Source organism: Calidris pugnax, unplaced genomic scaffold (genome assembly GCF_001431845.1).
Source record: "Calidris pugnax isolate Ruff unplaced genomic scaffold, ASM143184v1 scaffold178, whole genome shotgun sequence".
Taxonomy (NCBI): domain Eukaryota; kingdom Metazoa; phylum Chordata; class Aves; order Charadriiformes; family Scolopacidae; genus Calidris; species Calidris pugnax.
This window is the reverse complement of record NW_015090986.1, coordinates 6,207,984-6,226,368: the sequence shown is the minus strand read 5'-3', so window position 1 is coordinate 6,226,368 and position 18,385 is coordinate 6,207,984. Positions and strand designations below refer to the sequence as shown.

The following is an 18,385-nucleotide window of genomic DNA, read 5'->3' as shown; positions in this document are numbered from 1 at the left end:
TATAAAACTTGAAATATGGGTCTTTTGTTGTTTTTAATTAAAATAGTCTCAAATGAAAAGTCTTTGTTTCAGGTTAGACCTCTGTGAAAAGCTTATGGTTTTGACCTGGTGAAATATAGTAAACTACATTTTTTCCTTATTAAATGTTCAGAAATGTTCCTGGTTTACCTTGACTTTACTAGTAGTACTTTTCCAGTGCTTTGTTTTGCTTTCATGGTTTCTGCATAGTGTTTAACACTCTCATGACACAACCTTTCTTTGATAAGTAACAGGAACTGGTTTCTTGGTTGTTCAGCCAAATGCTGGTAGGCTTGTATACGTTACCCATTCATGCCATGTCTGAAATATTAGATCATGTGAAAAATGCAAGCGCATACCTGCATTACATATTATTAAATAACATCATCTATGTGAATTAATGTAAGCTCTAGCATCCACTTTTTTTTTGTGCTTTGTATGCCTGAATTAATTTATATTGAAATATTTGTTGAAATCCAAACAGTTTATATACCACTACTAGCTGTGTATCATATTCACTGCCAAATCTCACATTACTTCAACAGCAAAAGACCCAAAACTATCTCCATAGATGAAAATATGGAGCCAAGCCCGACAGGAGACTTTTATCCTTCTCCAAATTCACCAGCTGCGGGGAGTCGGACATGGCATGAAAGAGATCAAGGTGAGTACCTTGAAGTATTACTCAAATATACAATAAATCTCTGCATCTGCCTTTCCATTACTGCAATAAAATGTGGGCTTTTAAAAAGAATCATTATTTTCCCGTCTGTTATGTGTATGTGCTGGTTTTGTAAATGTAGTTAAAACCAACAGTCAACAGGATATGGTATAAACAACCACATAATAATTTTTCCATCTGGTGACTGCCTTATCAATTGTTTGAAAAGATATGTGGCAAGTGAGGTGCTTGGTGCTGTATATGCTGTGATCATGCCAGCAGGATTATGAGTACAATGGTTTCAAGTGCAAAGGAAAACATCTCAACATACTATGGTTGAGTCAACCCTAGTTTACTCAGTTTTTGTTTTACCATTACAGACTTCTATACATGTGTTAGTCCATACTATGTGACTCAGAGTAGGTCCAATAGGCTCATTTCTGAAGAGCCCACACATAGCTCTGTGGGACTATATCCAGATGCTATAGGGTGTTGGTAAGTGGTGCTGTGTTTTGGGTTGTCAGAAGCAACAAACCTGTTTGTGTGCAGAAGGAAGTTATGGCTGTCAAAACAGTTGTCATAACTTCCCCTCATGTTATTTTGATGCTTTATGGGCCTGGATGCCAGGATAGTCTTTTCTCTCACCTTTGTGATGTGAGAACATGTTTAAAAACACATGTATTTGAACTGTGTTGGTTAATGGATCCTATACCTGAAGTACTGCAGCTATGTGGAGAGTCTACAAAATGTACAGCACAGCGTGTAATAGTGAAATAGAGAAGACGACATGACATTGCTTCCTTTGCTAATATTCCAATGTATGCCCCCCTTTTCCTTGTCCACTGCTCATCATTGCTCTCAGTTCATGATTAACAGACTGACCCTTTGGTCTTACCTCATTTTTGTATTGTTTTAGGCTTCTTTTTTTTTTTTTCCCTACTAAGTTTTCTCTTTCATCTCCATGTGCAAGGTAGCATGTGATTGGTATTTAATTTAGCTGCCTTTTATTTTCACATTTTCGTTCTAGTTGGTCTCCTTTTAATCTGCTCCAAGCCTACCTTCTCATCTGTGTTTCCATCATTAGGCTGTTCCTCTCACACAATGTTTACTAGTCTTTTTCTTCATAATTTTATTATACTTTTTGTTCCTCGAGGAGGCTCTGGTATTTTTATTTCTAGCTGTTTCCAGCATTCACTGTTGAATTTGAAGAAAAAAAAATTATCTGTAGTTTTGCATAACCAAACCTAAGAACAGCAAAAATAGCTATTCTGCCTGCCCTTCTTCCTTCTTGTTCCTAATATTTTCCTCTGTCACTGCTACCTGTTTTGCCATGACACTTGTATTAAGACTTTTGGTAAAAGAGGGTATTGTACCTCAACTAATTTTCATGCATTTTGTATAAATTATTTTTGCGCTTGTGGGAAGAACATGGTTCATCTCTGAAGTGGTCTCCACATATCCCCACTTGTGAAATGAAAGTCTTTTTGTGCTGCTGAGTGAGCTGTAGGGGCTTCTGAGAAATGCAGTGCTGTATGACCAGCTGAACCCAAGTCCTGCAGACAGAGCCTTTCACACATGGTCTCTATAGTTCCCAACTATCCCAATTGCTTTTTGGCTCTTGAGTCATTCTACTTGCAAAGAACTGTGCTCTGTGTTCAGTTTTACCAGCCTTCTTAAGTCACATTTATCAGTAGTGAACAATGTTATTGTTCAGGTTGCTTGAGTAGATTTACGATGAACCTTTACTTAATTTCTGTGCCATTGTGTAGCTAGACTTCAGGACTGAGACAGCCTTTAGCTCTCTCTGTATGTTTCATTAACCAGAGAACTCTGAAAGATGAGAAAGAGAGAATAAAAGAGATAGACTTGAATCAGTGTATTTTATTTTTGCTTCCTGGAGTTTACATTCCTCTTCTGTTCTCCAGCACTGCTGGGTATAATGATATTTTACCAGATCCTTTGTCTTTGAAACATTTTGAGGGACTTTTGTTTTCTCTGTCCTTAAGATGTTCTTCCATTACTGCAGAGGTATATATGTACCACTGTCCAGCCTGAAGACCATTATATTGGGGGAAGGGTAAGCCTTTTGCCCCTAACTGTTTGGCTGCAATCACTTTCTGAGGTTGTCCTGCTGCTGCAGAAACACTTTAAAGTGGTGACAGCAATGCCTGCCCTTGGTACCTGGCCTCAATGGGATAGGCTGTGTGGCAGCTCCTGGCATATTTGTTCTGCTAGTTTGTTAGATGCTAGATACCATCTTCCTGCTAGCATGTGTCTGTGTGAAGCTCCTTACCAGGTGTTACCAGGATATGGTATTTGCAAAAACCTCTTTTCTGTTTCCTTATGCCTGCAAGCACGAATATAATAGAAATAAAAGTTTGGAGCTGGTTTCTACAGTGAAGAGCTCACTGGTACCTCTTCCCCCTCTGCCATGGAGATCTGCATGTCATATGAGGTTAGGCATAAATGAAAAAAAAAAAAAAAAAAAAAAGAAGTATTTTGGATAAAAAAAAAAAAAAAGGGGGGGGGGCAGGGAGCAAATGTAGTCACAATGTGAAATACGTTACGCTGTTTTCTGCCTTGCAAGCACGAATATAATAGAAATAAAAGTTTGGAGCTGGTTTCTACAGTGAAGAGCTCACTGGTACCTCTTCCCCCTCTGCCATGGAGATCTGCATGTCATATGAGGTTAGGCATAAATAAAAAAAAAAAAAAAAAAAGAGAAGCTATTTGGGATCACATTTGTGCTCATCCAGTGTCGCCAGGGGATGCTCATGTAGTCTCAACAGCACTGCTTTTCCAGGCAGTCACCAAAGGTCAACAGCACCAGGAATGTGAGTCATTCCACTATACCCACAAATAAGAATATGCAGGGGTATCATACTTATGGGTAAGTGACTTCTCTTTCACTCTGGTGCAATTTTAACTTTTCTACAAGAAACAATTAGAAATAGGGGTTTTTTTAATATACAGTTTTATTCAGTTTCATTGTCTCTGTTTTGAGCATAACAGAGCAAAGTCTCTGACTTCTGATGTGAAATAGATCTTCATCTGCATACCTGTGTAATGTATTTTCATAGAAATAGAAATGACATAGGTTTGAAAGATTCTTTTATCATGAAGGCTTTTCATATCTTTGTTTAGCTGTATTTCTGAACTAGTAGCAGAAATGAGGTGACAGTGGAGACAGTCACAATAAAATGATAGTTGAAACAGGTTGGAATAAAGCAGTTATGAGTTTCATAGATGTCTAAGGGCTATCTAACCATTTTGATAGAGATAATGGGACAAAGATTAATGTCTAACAGAGAAACATAGTGAGATTGAAACTGTAATAGATGAAAATTTGCAGTGGGGTAGAAGAAGTTAGATCAACCTTTTATTGATGTGAAAAACAAATATGTAGTTTAGTAGGTAAGTAGACATCAGGAGAGGAGTGATTCTGTATGAGTGATTCTATTGTTAGCTCATATTTTCTACAGGTTCTGTACTGTGCAAGCATGCATCATGAGGGGTAGGAACATGACTACAGGAGTACTTGTGGTTTAGCCAGAGTGTGTCATTTGTGAAACTAAGAAAAAGCAATCTAGCCCAGCTACAATAAAATCTTCCTCATACCACACACTACTTTCAGTTGTAAAACTCCAGACTTTGTCCTTTTGCAGTTATCTGTCCTCTTCCTGTCATACTACTAAAAAAGTTTTGACAAGATTTCCAGATGTTGTGTGTTACAGTCTTATTTTAGGAGAGTTGACTGCTTGAAAATGCAATTCTGGACAGAAATAAGTAAGCATATTTGAAAAATGGGAACTTCAAATGGCATAGGTTTGGTCAAAGCCAATCCATGAAGGGTTATGAGCAGTTACTAGAGCATTATCCAGTGCTCTAGTATTTTTATGCATGTTATTGTTCTGATATAAAATGAAAAAAGCTCTAATTAACCAAAATTAGTATTAAAAATAAATATTTATTTATATTTATTGAAGTCAGACTATAAATCCTAATGGAAGAAAAGAAGAGCTTGTGAAGCCATGATACTGTCCGTTATTGGCTATTTCTGACTTCTAAAAATAACTGTAACCACAAGCGTATGTGTAACATTTTCAAAAAGAGGTTTACAAAAAAAATACTGAGGATTTACAATCTTGATTTTGAGTTTACATGTGTTCAGTCATGGTGGGAAGATTCTATAGTTTGTGACACTATTTTTGCTATGAAAAAATATTTATAATATCGTTCTATTTGCATGATTTTTTGAAACATGTGAGGTCTTCCTGCAGAGAAAATAGGAAGGTTTAACTGAAAAGATTTCTCCCAAACCTCTATGACATTAGCCATCCTCCAAAAGTCCCAGACCCTATGAAAGTCAAATAATCTCTGAGAATGGTGCATTATTTAGAAATAGAGTCCTAAAATGACAATTAGGAGTTCAATTTCTGTATCTGCTGTCATATCTTGTGCAAGTCATTTTTCTCTCTGATGCCTCGGTTTTTCCAGTGGAATGCCTTAATAACTTCAATAATGTCTGGGTCATATCTTACTTACATTTCTACCAATTGGAATTATATCTAGATCTATAAAGTAGTTTGTCGTAAATGTCTTGCAGTCTTCCTTTTTTTCAGGTAGCTGTTACTGAATTATTTACATATTTCTGTATTAAACAAAATTTCAAGTTCCTGCAGCATCATCATAATGCTTTGTGAAATAGATGGAAGTTGCTGCCTGAGGAAATTTGCAGAGTGTTTTAGAAATTCTGGGGAGGATAAAATTTTGTACAGTTAAAAAAAATATATCATCCTCCCCATTTGGAAAAGGAAGTTATTAAAAATAGAACAAAAATAACAACTAGTGCAGTGGATAAAAAGTGCTTTGGATATAATGGGCTAAGAACTGTTGGTGAACATCTTGAATTATTAACTGGTAAGTAAATCAGGTATTTTTTCCTTAATGCATTAGGAAACAGGAACATCAGAAGAACAGAGGTGTGTGCACTTATGGCTTCCCTTGTAAAGCTAGCTTGAGAAAGTGCATTAACATAATTGCAGACAATTTCAGTATTTTTCCTTGAGATCTGTTATACTGTTGCAGTATTACAACACTATGTATGTTATAAATAAATAAACCAGGGGTTATCACCAATGCACGCTGGTCATGATAAAAGTGGAGAGATTCATGTGGATTTCTGTAGTAGTCAGGTGTCTGGAAATACTGACTGTCAATATACAATGAAGTGAATTTTAATTTTACAGTTTCTTCATCATGTTCATTCTCTTACACCTCACCCACCTCTACCAACAGTCAAGAGTCAAGATGCCAGCATACCATTAAAACTGAAACAGCTGGGTCGCCTTCACCCGTTGATTGGCCAGCAGCTGTTGGACCCTCAACTTCTCAGGTCCCGACCCCCTTTGCTGGATGCCCCTCTTCTGGACACTTGTCCCCTTTTGCTTTCTCCCCACCCACTGGACACTCCTTCCCCATTGGGGTCCTTCCCGATGGCTCTTTCCTTCTTGGGCCTTCTTCTCATGGACCGTCAAAGATGGACGTTCTCATTTCTGAAGTGAGGGAACTAAAAGAGGAAGTAGTTAATGTGGTCCAGGAGCTGAGAACAGTAACAGATCACCTTGGCTTTTTGGTGGCCTGTGTTGGACAGAGTTCAGGATTTTTTCGGGCTCCTGATGCTCCTTCTAAAGGTTAATGGTATAGAAACTCATAGTCCCCATCTAACAGATAAATTCATCTGCAAAACTTTACCTTGATGAATAGCCATTAAATGCATTTCTGTGTTTTTGACTCAGTCTAAGTTCTCAAAATCCTTTTACGTCAAAGCATGTTATAAAGCAATTTATGTCTTGTTAGTAACTTCTGTTACATCTGCCTTTGTATTTTTTAATATTTCAAAATACCCTTTAGTCAATATAAGCACACACGCAGACATACTTTCCATATATATATATATATGACATACCTTTCTCATATACATACACGTCTCTCTATATATCCATACACACCTTATGGATCTATCTGACTTTTCTGTCTTTTTAAGTAGTGTAATGTGTGCACAATAGTCAAATGCTGCCATTTGGTAAGTTGTCATAACTTCACATTTGTGAAGTGAAAGGTGCTTTTTAGTAAGAGTAACTTTTCAAATTTCCGGAGCAAGTTCTTAGCCATGGCTTCTCTTAGCCTGTTGGCTGCTGCGATGCTGAGAGTGGCATTATGGTATCATGGTGAGAAACAGGAGCATTAGCAAGGAAGGCTCGCCCAGGAGGCCACAAGTTGGGTTCTCCTTCTTCCTGGTTGCAGAACAAGACATTGGTAGTGCTCAATGAGTGGATATTATGTCTACGGGTTAAAAAACAGCAGTTTTGCTATGAGAGTTAAAACAAATTTAAAACCAATAGGGAATTGGTTTACTTTTCATGTCTATAATGGCAATTTTACAAGAGAAACTGCTGTTATTTAAAGTTAAACATTACTTTCATAAAGATGAGAAGTGCTTCCTTATCCTTGGAGCTTGAAAGGCTCTAGGTATAGAAAAATAGTTGAAGGAGCTTTCAAATGCTTATTTAATTAAAAAGGCAGAGAAAGAGAAAAGAATCCGTGAACAACACAGCAAAAATATTATCTTAAAATGAGTGAAGTTGTTTGTACATCAAGAAAATTTACGTCCTCCATTATTGGGTGAGAAAGATGTTAAGTTTACACTCTCTCCAAAAACCAAGCAACAGAGATTGTATCTCTTTTTCTGTGTTTAGAATAGCTTTAGACCAATTTACAACTTGTTCCTAAGTATCTTCAAATATTCAGAGTAGCAGATAAGGAAGTTGCTACTCTGGGCAGAGCAAGGACCTGACTTTTCCTTCAGCCCATGTACACTTCAGTTTCTGAATTACTGAAGAATAATAAAATGTTTAGAAATATAGACAGAAAGGCAAATACAGTTGTAGAGAAAGTAGGAAGCATACAAAAAAGTTTGCTTTTTATTGCATTCCTGGAAATGGCTGTTATTTGCTCAATAAAGTCACTGTAAAAAATCTCATTATAGGTTCTTTGTCTTTTATTTTGAATAGCATATTGTGGCAAAGCCCATTATTTAACGTTTTCCATGTGTGATTAGAGAGTTGAATACACTGAGGGCTAGCATATGCATCTCTCATATACATCAGTGAAAATTGTAAGTGCAAAAGGATATTTTTTCTTGTATGCATAGCACTTGTTCTGTGATGAACTTTATACTATGGCAACATCCTGTTACCTTGATGGTTACTTTAGGTGTCCTTTGATTGAAATTAGTGATAAAATGCATGTCTTACTGCAAGATTTGGCCTAGGAGCTCTTACGTGTAATTGTCCTGTTCCAATGTTACTGAATATGACATTTCATTAGTATTTTTGAAACTGATCAGCTCCTATTAGAAAATGCAGGTTACGTTTTATTCTGTATCATCTAACCTATGTGGTGCAGAATATCTTCAGTTACCAAAAGAATAGGTATTTAGTACCTCATGAATCACAGGTGTCTGAACCGACATTTTTTTTTCCAGTTATGGTACATCCATGAGTTGGAAAAAATGAACTTAGTCCACATCTTGTAACTTTTTTTAGGCATCACTCCTTTTTGTCCTCACTGATAGATTCTTTGTTTCTGTGCCGTGTACATAGATAGGTTCTTAATTTCTCTTTTTTAATGCTTTCATACAAGTTGTATCAATCAAAGTAGTATATTTCAGTGTGAGTTAATGACTTTGTTCAAAATCATTCCCCAGATGAATCTACAAATAAATATAGCACACCTTTTAAACCGTTGTAAACTGTTACCGGTAGAGACTGTACTAGCAATACAAAGGAGATGCCATAACCTAAATGCTTCTAAATCAACAACTTCCCTTACATGTTTTATCTTCAATGCCTCTTTAATCCTACTATATTAGAAATTGGGAATATTTTTCTGACTTTTGCAGTTAAGGTTACAATATTGATTTCATTTTCTAGCCAAGTTCCTTAGGTTCTCAGCATTAATGAGATGTTATAGCTGTGCATTTTTCCTTGAATTTTGGATGACTTTCTATGGGATAATTTAATAAATTACTAAAATGTACTCTAAAGTCTTTATAATTTGTTTGGCTTTTTAATTAGATTTTTTCAGAGTCTCCCATAATGCTCTTCTGTCAGAGCTATTTACTGGAATCACATCTCTTAACAATGATTCATAGATGATGAAATGGCCCATTTCGTTTCTGAGGTGTAAAGTTAAATAAAAAAAAGTAGCTGAGTACCTAAAGTACACTGTAACTGCGTTAAGGGTTCTTTATGGCAGTGCAGAGAACTTGGGCCTTCATGTGGGTTTGTTAATGGTGGTATATATATTAGTTATAGTACATTCTTTGTGGCAGCAGCATTGTATTTTTGGTCTCTTGCTTTATGTCTCTCTTTCCAAGGCCAGCCTCATTACTTGCAGTGCCTGCTCCATGTTTAACAGGCAGCCACCCCACTGAGCTCTGGGTTACTCCTAAGTACTTCCCATACAGCATCCCATGGGTTGTGCTGGTACAGAGGTGGCTGGACAGACTGAGTCTGAAGTTGTGGGAAGAAGCAAGGCAGGACAGGCAGCAGAGATGAAGTCTGGCACTCTGCTGCTGGTCACTGCAGGGCTGGTGGAGACAGTCTCACCTCTCTCCAGCAGCAGCACCCCAACCCTCCGTGGTCTCCATGGTGTACCTTGGGGGTCTCACAGTTGGACAATGCTTCTGATATGAGGCATAGGGTTAGGAATGCTGGTCAGCTTTATGGTAGCAGATCAGTGCTTGAAAAAAATGTGGTTTTTGTCTTCTCACAAGAAGCAGTGCAGGTACAGTAACGTAGTCATGCTGATTATGAACCCTTCCAGAGAGGTTTACTATTACTTTCTGATGAGGAGTGGCAAGGTGGGTTTGAAGGATGAGAACGAAGAATTGCTGCGCACTGTGCTTGCAGGATATCATGCCATAGTTTCAGCCTGATCATAGTGGGAATAGATGTAAATTTAAATAGGAAATCGATGCAAATTTCAACGGGAACAATCTCTTCCATTTGGTAGTTAATTACTTACATGTCATATGACACTGTCAAACAACTGTTAAAAGATTAGGTACATACGTCCTGTCCTACTATTAAATATCTTTTGAAATTACTTTGGGATGTGGATGTTTTTGATATGTACATACTCTATTTTAATGCTGTAATCTGACCATCATATCTTTACACCTCTCCTGTTGTACAAACTGACTTTTGTTAAAATTGAAAAATTAAAAAACAAAAAGAAAAATTTAATTTTAGGAAATATGTATGCAGCTTTCCCAGTTACTCCAACTTAAATAACCATACACTGGAATTACACTCTTGAAAAGCTAGTGTATAAATTTTAACAGGAACTGTATTGAGTTGTTTTGCTTTCTGTCCATAAGAAGTAGGATAATCAGTAATGCAATAGAGAAATTTGGTTGTCCAACTTTATACAGTTGGTCACACGCACCAACAAAAAATGTCCAACAACTTACTTGTATAGAGACTCCTCTGGATGTCCTGTCCTTCCCTCCACAGTATGCTGGGAGATACAAGGGCAGGTAGATCTTTTATCTTTTGTCCAAAGCCGTTTCTGTTGAGGAAAAGAAAATCATCAAGGTTAACACATCCCACGGAATGTAACTGTTAGCAATGGACTACAGTGTTCTGCAAATTTGCATGTGGGTAGGGATGCGAAGAATGACACGTTTACTCCATCTAAAGTGTTGCTGACTCTCATGTTTTGATTGTCTGAAGGTTCTTGCATCACTTTCTTCTCTTATTTACATTAATACTTATTGAGCAATGCAAAATAAAATAGTGTAACTTACTAGAAATGATTAATAGAGATGAATGAGGAAATAATTCAGTTGCTATTGTGAGAAACGTACCCTTGTTTTGCTGTGGCTTTTCTGAATTGCAATATTTTTGCAGTGTTTTGCTCCCCAGCTTGCAGTACTGAAAGCAGCACTGGAAGAAGTTCTAGTCCAGTTCCTCTTCTTAGGTATTTCAGTACAAACGACAAAAGATAATACATTAAAATGGTTTCTCTGTTGTGAAATGGCCAAACAGCACAACAGAGTGTTTGATTAGCCTTGGGCATGGTTCCTGATAGGAAAACCAGTGTCACAGTCTGATAGACTGGGTTATGCAATATCAGAGGTGTGCCTGTGAAAATAACATTGGCACTAAGTAGGCTGACTTGAAGATGGGAGGTTACTAGATCTTTGTACACTGACATATACTCTAGTATAAAATTTCCATATATAAAATGCTTTTCTATACTTGATATAGAAAAAAAAATAAAACTGAGATCAAGTTTTTAAACATGAAGAGAGCAGCGCTTTTCAGACCTTGATATCTTATATATCTCCATGTAAGACCTCACTATTTCTCTCAAAAGGGCCTCAAAACTGAGAATTGTTATATGTGTCTGAGAAAGTAATGGAATAGAACTGACCGTGATTTTTTTGTTTGTTTGGTTGCTTTGTTTTGTTGATTTTCCGTTCAGGAAAACATTGACTATGTGTACTGATTTTTTCATAGAAGTATATAATTTAATTTTTAGGAGGGCTTCTCTCTGGTCCAAAACCAGACTTGCAGTGGTGGGGAACAGAACACCAACAAGCCAATGACTAGGGCACAGATTTGGATAATGGGAGAGCTAAATGCAAAGCCTGATCTCTGCCTGATACTGAACAGGAATTCTAGCAAGTCTATCTCTGTTCAAGTATCTCAAACACCAACCTGTTCAGACACATCTGTCTTTCTGTCCTATTTGTTCACAAAAATATGTCACCATTCTTTTTTTTTTTTTTTTTTAATGAAGAAGATAAATGAATTAAAATGTTTTGTTTTTCAGGATTCTTATTTTCCATCCAGCCCCAGTGCCAAGTCTTTAGGACAGATATGATAAAGCCTTTTTCTTGCAAATGAGAGGTTGTGCTTTAGAGTCACTCAGCTGTCAGTATTCAGTGTTAGGTGCCTTATTAAGACCTACAGTGGAGAAATGCAGAATGCTTATGGTGTTAAAGGAAATCAGCACATATGAAAATTGGTGAAGCTGGCTCTGCCTGTGCAGAGTGTCTCTGCTCGTTCTTCACAGGTGTGCACAGGTGTAAACCAAAATTGCTTCTCCTGAGCACCATGGGATTTGTCATGATTCATCTTCTTCATCATCATCATCATCCAGCTATCTGTTGTGAATTTAAAATTTTGCTGCAGTTTTCACACATGCTTCGCACAAGCCTACCTACCAGATGTGGTGGAGACAGTGGAGAGTGAGGCCCAGCTAGATGTGATTTATGTAGTGTATCCTGCCAATAGAAATCATCCCAGGTACTGCCTCTGGGAAAGAGCAGTTTGCTTAAAACTGTGGCATGAAAAGGTGCCTCTTACAGCTTGCCAGTGGTGCTATAGACTCCATGGCTTTCCTGCTTTCACTGTGGTTATATATACAGTCAGTTGAACATTCCTTTATCTTACTTTCTCTGGAGGTGACGAGTTATAAATGAATCTTTACAGATTGTTGTCTGCCGGAGCATACCTTGTAGAGAAAAACTTGTGAAACTAAGCAGTATAAAACATATTAATAAGGGGAGTTAAAGAATAAACTGGATTAAAAGAAATATAATATTTGTTTATGATTTCTTCTTTCTCTGCTCATGAGTATGTCTCATGAGCAAGAAAGAGAAGCTGCCATATTGTGGTGGCGAGCAAGAAAGCAGATCAGGTGTCCAGAAACAGGCAGGTAGATGTTTGAACTTGCTCTAGATCACTGCTTGATTCCAGATGAATTCTCCTAACAGGTGGCTTGCTGAGTGGTGTGCCAAGGTGACATTCATCCAGGGAACAGCCTGGATGACAAGCTGCTTCAGACTGAGGAAGGGGTCTTTGCTTTGATGAGGAAATTGCCAAAACTCATGTCTCATTAGTGTTTCCTGAGGTTCTTTGGAAGTGAACAACAGTTTAATTAAAGGCTGACTTAAACACGTTTCTGCACACTTTCCCTGCAGCATTTTATCACATTAGAATTGAACAAAATTGTTGCCTTGGGCTGTCTTGAACAGCTATACATCTGGAGCACCATTTGTGCAAGCTGCTGATGAACAGGCTACATACGCTACGCTTAACAGCAGCTCTTCTGCCTTCCTATGCAGACAGATTTACCTTGTTGGGAGATGAGATGATCTAACTCTTTTCTATTTGCATAAGCGTTTTTTTCTTTGAACTGATGCTTTAAAATGCATAACATGCCACCCATTTGGATGCATGCATACATACTGTATCTCCACAGTAGTATGGGAATACAGGCAAGAGTGATTTGGAACAGCACTGAGAACAATAATAAAAAAAAAAGCAGCCCATTTTTCACATTTGAAGAAAATTCTCAGCAGGACAGAACATAGTGTCTCATTAATGTTGAACTTTTGATAACTTTGTCCAAGTACTTTTGGCATCTTTCTACTTTTCATCTGTACATTTTTTCCAAAAGTCTAAAAATAAATCATGCTTGAAACTATTTTATTTTCATTCTCAAAGTAATAAGGATTGGAATCTCATTTCTGAAACTTTGACACAGACGTTAGAGCAAGTGGCCTATTTTTGTCACCTCTGTTTGTCATTCATTATGTAATTATCAGTATATTGCTAAGCTCGACGTAGCTGCTAGACTATATCTCATGATGTGGAAGAAATAAGACATATTTTAAAATGAGAAAAATGTGTGGTTTCTATTATGTAGAAGGTATCAGTAAATTCATATGAAGTCACTGTCACTTCAACTCATTCCGCTTTATTTAAAGGTACTGTTTCTTACAAACAAAATTAAAGATAGTAAAAAATTGCTTTGCCTTTTTTGTCCCCCGCTTTTTGTTTTTGTAACTGGTAACTGACTGAAGAACTGTAGCGTGTTTTCCCATTAAAGCTCTAACCCTTCTCTCTTGATCAAGGAGGAGATGGCTGCAGTCTTTCTTCCTAACCTATACAAGCAGTTATTGTTCTGTCTCCCCTGTTGGCTGCATCTGTTACTCGGCAGTGGCAGGAGCATGAATGCTCCGTTATGATGGCCAGGCACACACGGGGAGAGCCGCGGGGGCTACGGGGGGGAAGGGGCTATCTGAACTGCTTCTCAATGTGAAGTGCGTTGTTTTAACAAAGAAGCCGCTGCCTGCGCTTCAGCCGTTGTTCTTTGCAGTTGCCCACGCTGTACATAACGAGTCTTCTTCTGAAAGTAGTTCATGGTGGTGTGCTGTGCAGTGCACATTAAAGTGATTGTTTTGGTGGCAATGAGTGTTTTTATGGCAGTGCTGAGTTTTCTGTTCCTGACTACCAGTCATGTTCACCTTGGTGAGGAAACAGTCTCCTGTATAAGAAGTTCATTGTCTTGGCTTTGTAACGTATGCTGTCTGTTTTCTATGTGCTAACTACAGTTCTTCCATAAAGTAGGAGCAGGAATAAATCACACATTTTTCAAGCAAATGCCAAGGTTATCATAGTCACCAATCTCCTTTTCAGTAGATTATTTTCAAATTAGCGACGCTGCTGGGGGGTTCATGGATGCTCTGATTATATCGCATTTCATATAGCATACTTCTTTTGAGCATCTAAAATATTTTGGTTTTGAAAAACACAACAACTTTTACTCGTTTAATGAAGCAACAGTCACCAACCAAATTAAATCTTTGTTGCATTCTGGAAATCAGAGCTGCTGACACATGTAGACCTTCAGGAACTAGGCAGCTCTGTCTTTCATGAGTTCTTTTGTTGAATATGAGCTTTACGTAAGGAAAAGATCTTCCACTTCCAGCCCATAATTTGTTTTTTCCTTAGGGAGACTGAAGTGCTGTACTTTTCATTTGAAATGAAATCAAACTGTTTGTGTACATCCTCTTCTTTCATGATAGCCTATACGTGGTAGAGTCAACAAGGTATTTGATAAGTGCTGTGACAACTGCTGATGACCACAGCACTGTAGTGGGAGGCTGTTTCTACAGGCTATTAGGCACACTCATCTTTTTTCTCAAGACTGTAACATTGCAGTGTTTCTACAGAGACAGAGATTGTGCATACACAGAATGACAGTGCAAAGACAATAGCTGGTTAATTTTGTCCTGGGCTTTTATAAAACCCTCCATATGTTACGGAGGTGTGAGAATTTTCTTGCTCTGATAGAAGTAGCGTCTTACGTGAAAAAGCTAGGGCTGTCATTTGAGCAGAAAATAAACCGTAATGAAATATTTGAAAATCATTCTAGAATTAATGTGCCTGCTTATCATGGTTTGCCTATGCAAAACTCAATTAAAAAAAAATCAGTATTGAAATTTTAGAAATTATTTCTTAGCTTAGCAGAATGTATTCAACAAAACTGTAACCATTTGGCAACTTTGTCTTTGCTACCTGCTGATAGAATAAAAGAAACAAAGTATTACTCTATTTTCTTCTTCAACAGCAATTTATTTACCAAATTTTTATGAGACAGAGCTTCCTCTGTCAGCATTCTGTGTTTTTGATAGCAACATAAAATTGCAACAGATCAGTACGATAAAAAGTGTACAGTAACCTTTGACTGGTTAAAACTGAAGGAGCACTGAGTTGCTCTGTTGTAAAGTCATTCCTCGCTCTTGCTGAATGTTGTGCTGAATAAGATCCTTTCTCAGCAGCCTTCTTGAAGAGGTGAACCTTGCAGGGTGTATGGGAGATCAGCAGATTTGGACCAAAGGGGAGCATGGGAGTTGCAAGGGGACAGTGGAGGGGCATTGGCAGAGTCTGCTCAGGGTCTTGACAGCAGGATGGGGCAGGGTGGAGAAGTGGTCTCTCAGTTCGATGGGTCCTGGTCTGAGTGTGGCTTTCACACCCACTCTTAAACTCCAGCTGGTTCAGAAAGCACAGGTCTAATTTGCTCTTGGTAAGGCGCTTGTGGGCCTGTCAGTGACTTCCAAGGTGATTGTATCTCCCCCAGAATAGCACAATATAGTGTGCCAATATTGAAAGTGCCAAAATCACTTCAAGGGCTAACATGGTCCATGTAGGAAAGTCAGATGCAATATGGCCCCAGTCCAGTAAAGTACTTAAGAAATGACCTTTGTTTAAAACCGGGATTAGTTCCATTGATTTGAAATTGAACCCACTTACAATATTGATGTGTGTCCTATAAAAATGTTATAAGTAACTTTGAAATAATTTGGTGCAAATTCTAACATATTATTTAATTAATTTGAACTTTCAGAAAGAATCCAGTATTTTTGCTTTACGCAATATCAGTAGCCCTGCATGGTAGAAATCATACATTTTTCCCTGATAGTTTGTCATCTTCATGCAGTGAGCTCTGAAGAGATGTTTTTCTTGATAGGGAAAACTGGAAGGAAGAGGTGGGAAGGCCCTACTTGCGACATGGAAAATATGAGATAGAGAAGTTAAAGTATCTTTCTTTTCAGGGAGGTTACATTGTTTCACTATGGTTTTGGGAAGGGTAAGGGATACGTTTTGAAATAACAAAATAATAAATACCATAAACGGGAATATATAAGGCAGTTACCCTACACACCTGAGTGTAGGTGTTCCATTATAAAATGCAATAAAGATTATGTGGCTGCTGAAGGAGCAGATGATTTGGTGAAGTTCTGGGAAGCTGAGAAGTGTCTAGGGAGGTTTTAAAGACATGGATTTCTTCCCTGTTTGGCTTGTCTGGTATGAAAGGAATGTAGTTTCTGTTTTGCAGGACAAAGACCAGTTAGGGGATCATTATTCATTCTCAAGTTTGAAAGCAATATGTTAAAATTAGTTTATTGGTCACAGGGGACTTGGGTCACCAAACAATATTTATGCAAGAACAGTAAAAATAAATATCTTCAGTCTACAAATGGATGTGTCCTGAGATGGGCTTCTAAGCTAATGTCACTGTTCCATTGTTTTTCTATTGCAGATATGTCTTCTCCTACAATGAAGAAACCTGAAAAGCCTTTGTTTAGCCCTACTTCTCCCCAGGATTCTTCACCGAGACTGAGCACTTTTCCCCAGCATCACCACCCAGGAATCCCAGGAGTTGCACACAGTGGTGAGAGTTATGGAGGAGGAAGAAATACCTCCTTATTCATTTGGTCTGTTCTCCTATCCTACAATCAGATTGTGGTGCATTTTTGGAGACTTTCTTAGAGACCTAATCCCATTTATAATACCAATGAGAGCAGAAATATAAAAGGTTGGGGCACCTTGCAGAAATGCTCATTAAACTCAGTTCAGGTGGTCTGACTGCTGCAAATTACCAGAAAGGATTAGGATTAACCACTGAATAAAATAAACTGTAAAATGCATGAAGGAAGTGACAGAGAAAAAATCCTCCCCATCTTTCCTCCTTCTACCTATACCCTTTTTTATTAGTGTTGCTATGACTATGCTGTTTTTAAATACCAAAATAGGTAGGGCTAAATACACAAGAGAAGTCACAACCACGTTCACTATGTGACACAATGAAATAATTGCCAGTACTTGTTTTGAATGCTCTGTCGAAAGAGATAGAGTCCTGATAAATATTTTTAAACATCTGTTTTCTGAAATCCCTAATAAATCCATAGTAAAACTTCCCTTAAAGTGTGAAGGAGACACTTGAAATGTGGCGGAATGCATGTTATCTTGAGTGTTTATCCGGAATGACAGAGAAATTCCAGCATCATGGTCTGTTTAATTTTAGAGGTGAGAGTGACCTTGATTCTTCAGATAAGAACACAGTCCTCAGAAGTCTCTCCTTAGTAGCTCATCATGTCTCCTTGTAAACTGCTTATAAAAGGATTCATTTCTTGAGCGGAGCTGGGTGACGAGAGGAGTAAAACAGTAAAACCTGAGGACTCTTTCTTCTTTTCTTTGACATGCAGTCCTGCTTTGAGAACTTTCTGTTTTGTGATTTCTCCACAATTTCAAGTTCCTTGCTTTCAATTCTTGAGTAAAGATTATTTCCCCCTTAATATCCACCTATTTTATATTGTGTAAGTGAGCCTGAACTCATTCTGGTCTCTCTAAGGTTTCCTATGTCAGGAAATACTCAAGCACATCAGAGATGGTGGGTGAAATGGAAAGGATAGATTTATGCTCACTTTTGTTTGTTTTGCACATCTCTCATGTCAGAGCAGTAACTAATGTTTTATGAGTAAACTGAACTGGTGGGGCTGTGATTAAAATGAGCTTGTCACAAAAGAAGCTTCAATAATTGTTACTGGCTCTATACTTATGTGTAAATCCTTGCATTTGCTTTAATGTATAATTTTTAGGTATACGTATTTGAGTGACAGCCAACCCCCAATTTGTAGATGAGCTATTTACTTCCTAGGAAACCTGATTTTTGTCTGTGTAGTCTGTTCTATTGTGTCAGTAAGCAATGGTTTTGAGATTAGCAAAGTTTTGATTACCAAGTACAGCAATTTTGGAACATTCCTACTGTTGCTTTTTCTTGGGCAAACTATGACTTGGTCCCAGCTCAAAAATAGCAACTAATTTAAAAATTAAGTTGGAAAAAACCAAAGATATGTGAGGTGGTCCAGAAGAGCAGTGTTGGTGTGTTTGTTCTGAAATAGTATAGACCTGTGAGCAGTTTATAAAATATCTTGCTTATACAGACCTGATTTTGTACCCTCCCACTAATGAAAATGAAATCACCGTAGTCTTTTCTCTA

The 18,385-nt window shown here is 37.7% G+C and overlaps 1 protein-coding gene across 7 annotated transcripts in view; it reads left to right on the top strand.

Moving 5' to 3' along the window:
* Positions 1 to 18,385, top strand: part of NFIB (nuclear factor I/B) — a 178,977-nt gene that overhangs the window by 118,424 nt on the left and 42,168 nt on the right. For all 7 annotated transcript variants that reach the window (XM_014953956.1, XM_014953955.1, XM_014953954.1 and 4 more), the window contains exons 6-7: positions 564 to 682; positions 16,646 to 16,777. In XM_014953956.1, coding sequence (XP_014809442.1) covers positions 564 to 682; positions 16,646 to 16,777 — 251 coding nt within the window. The remainder of the gene's footprint in view (positions 1 to 563; positions 683 to 16,645; positions 16,778 to 18,385) is intronic.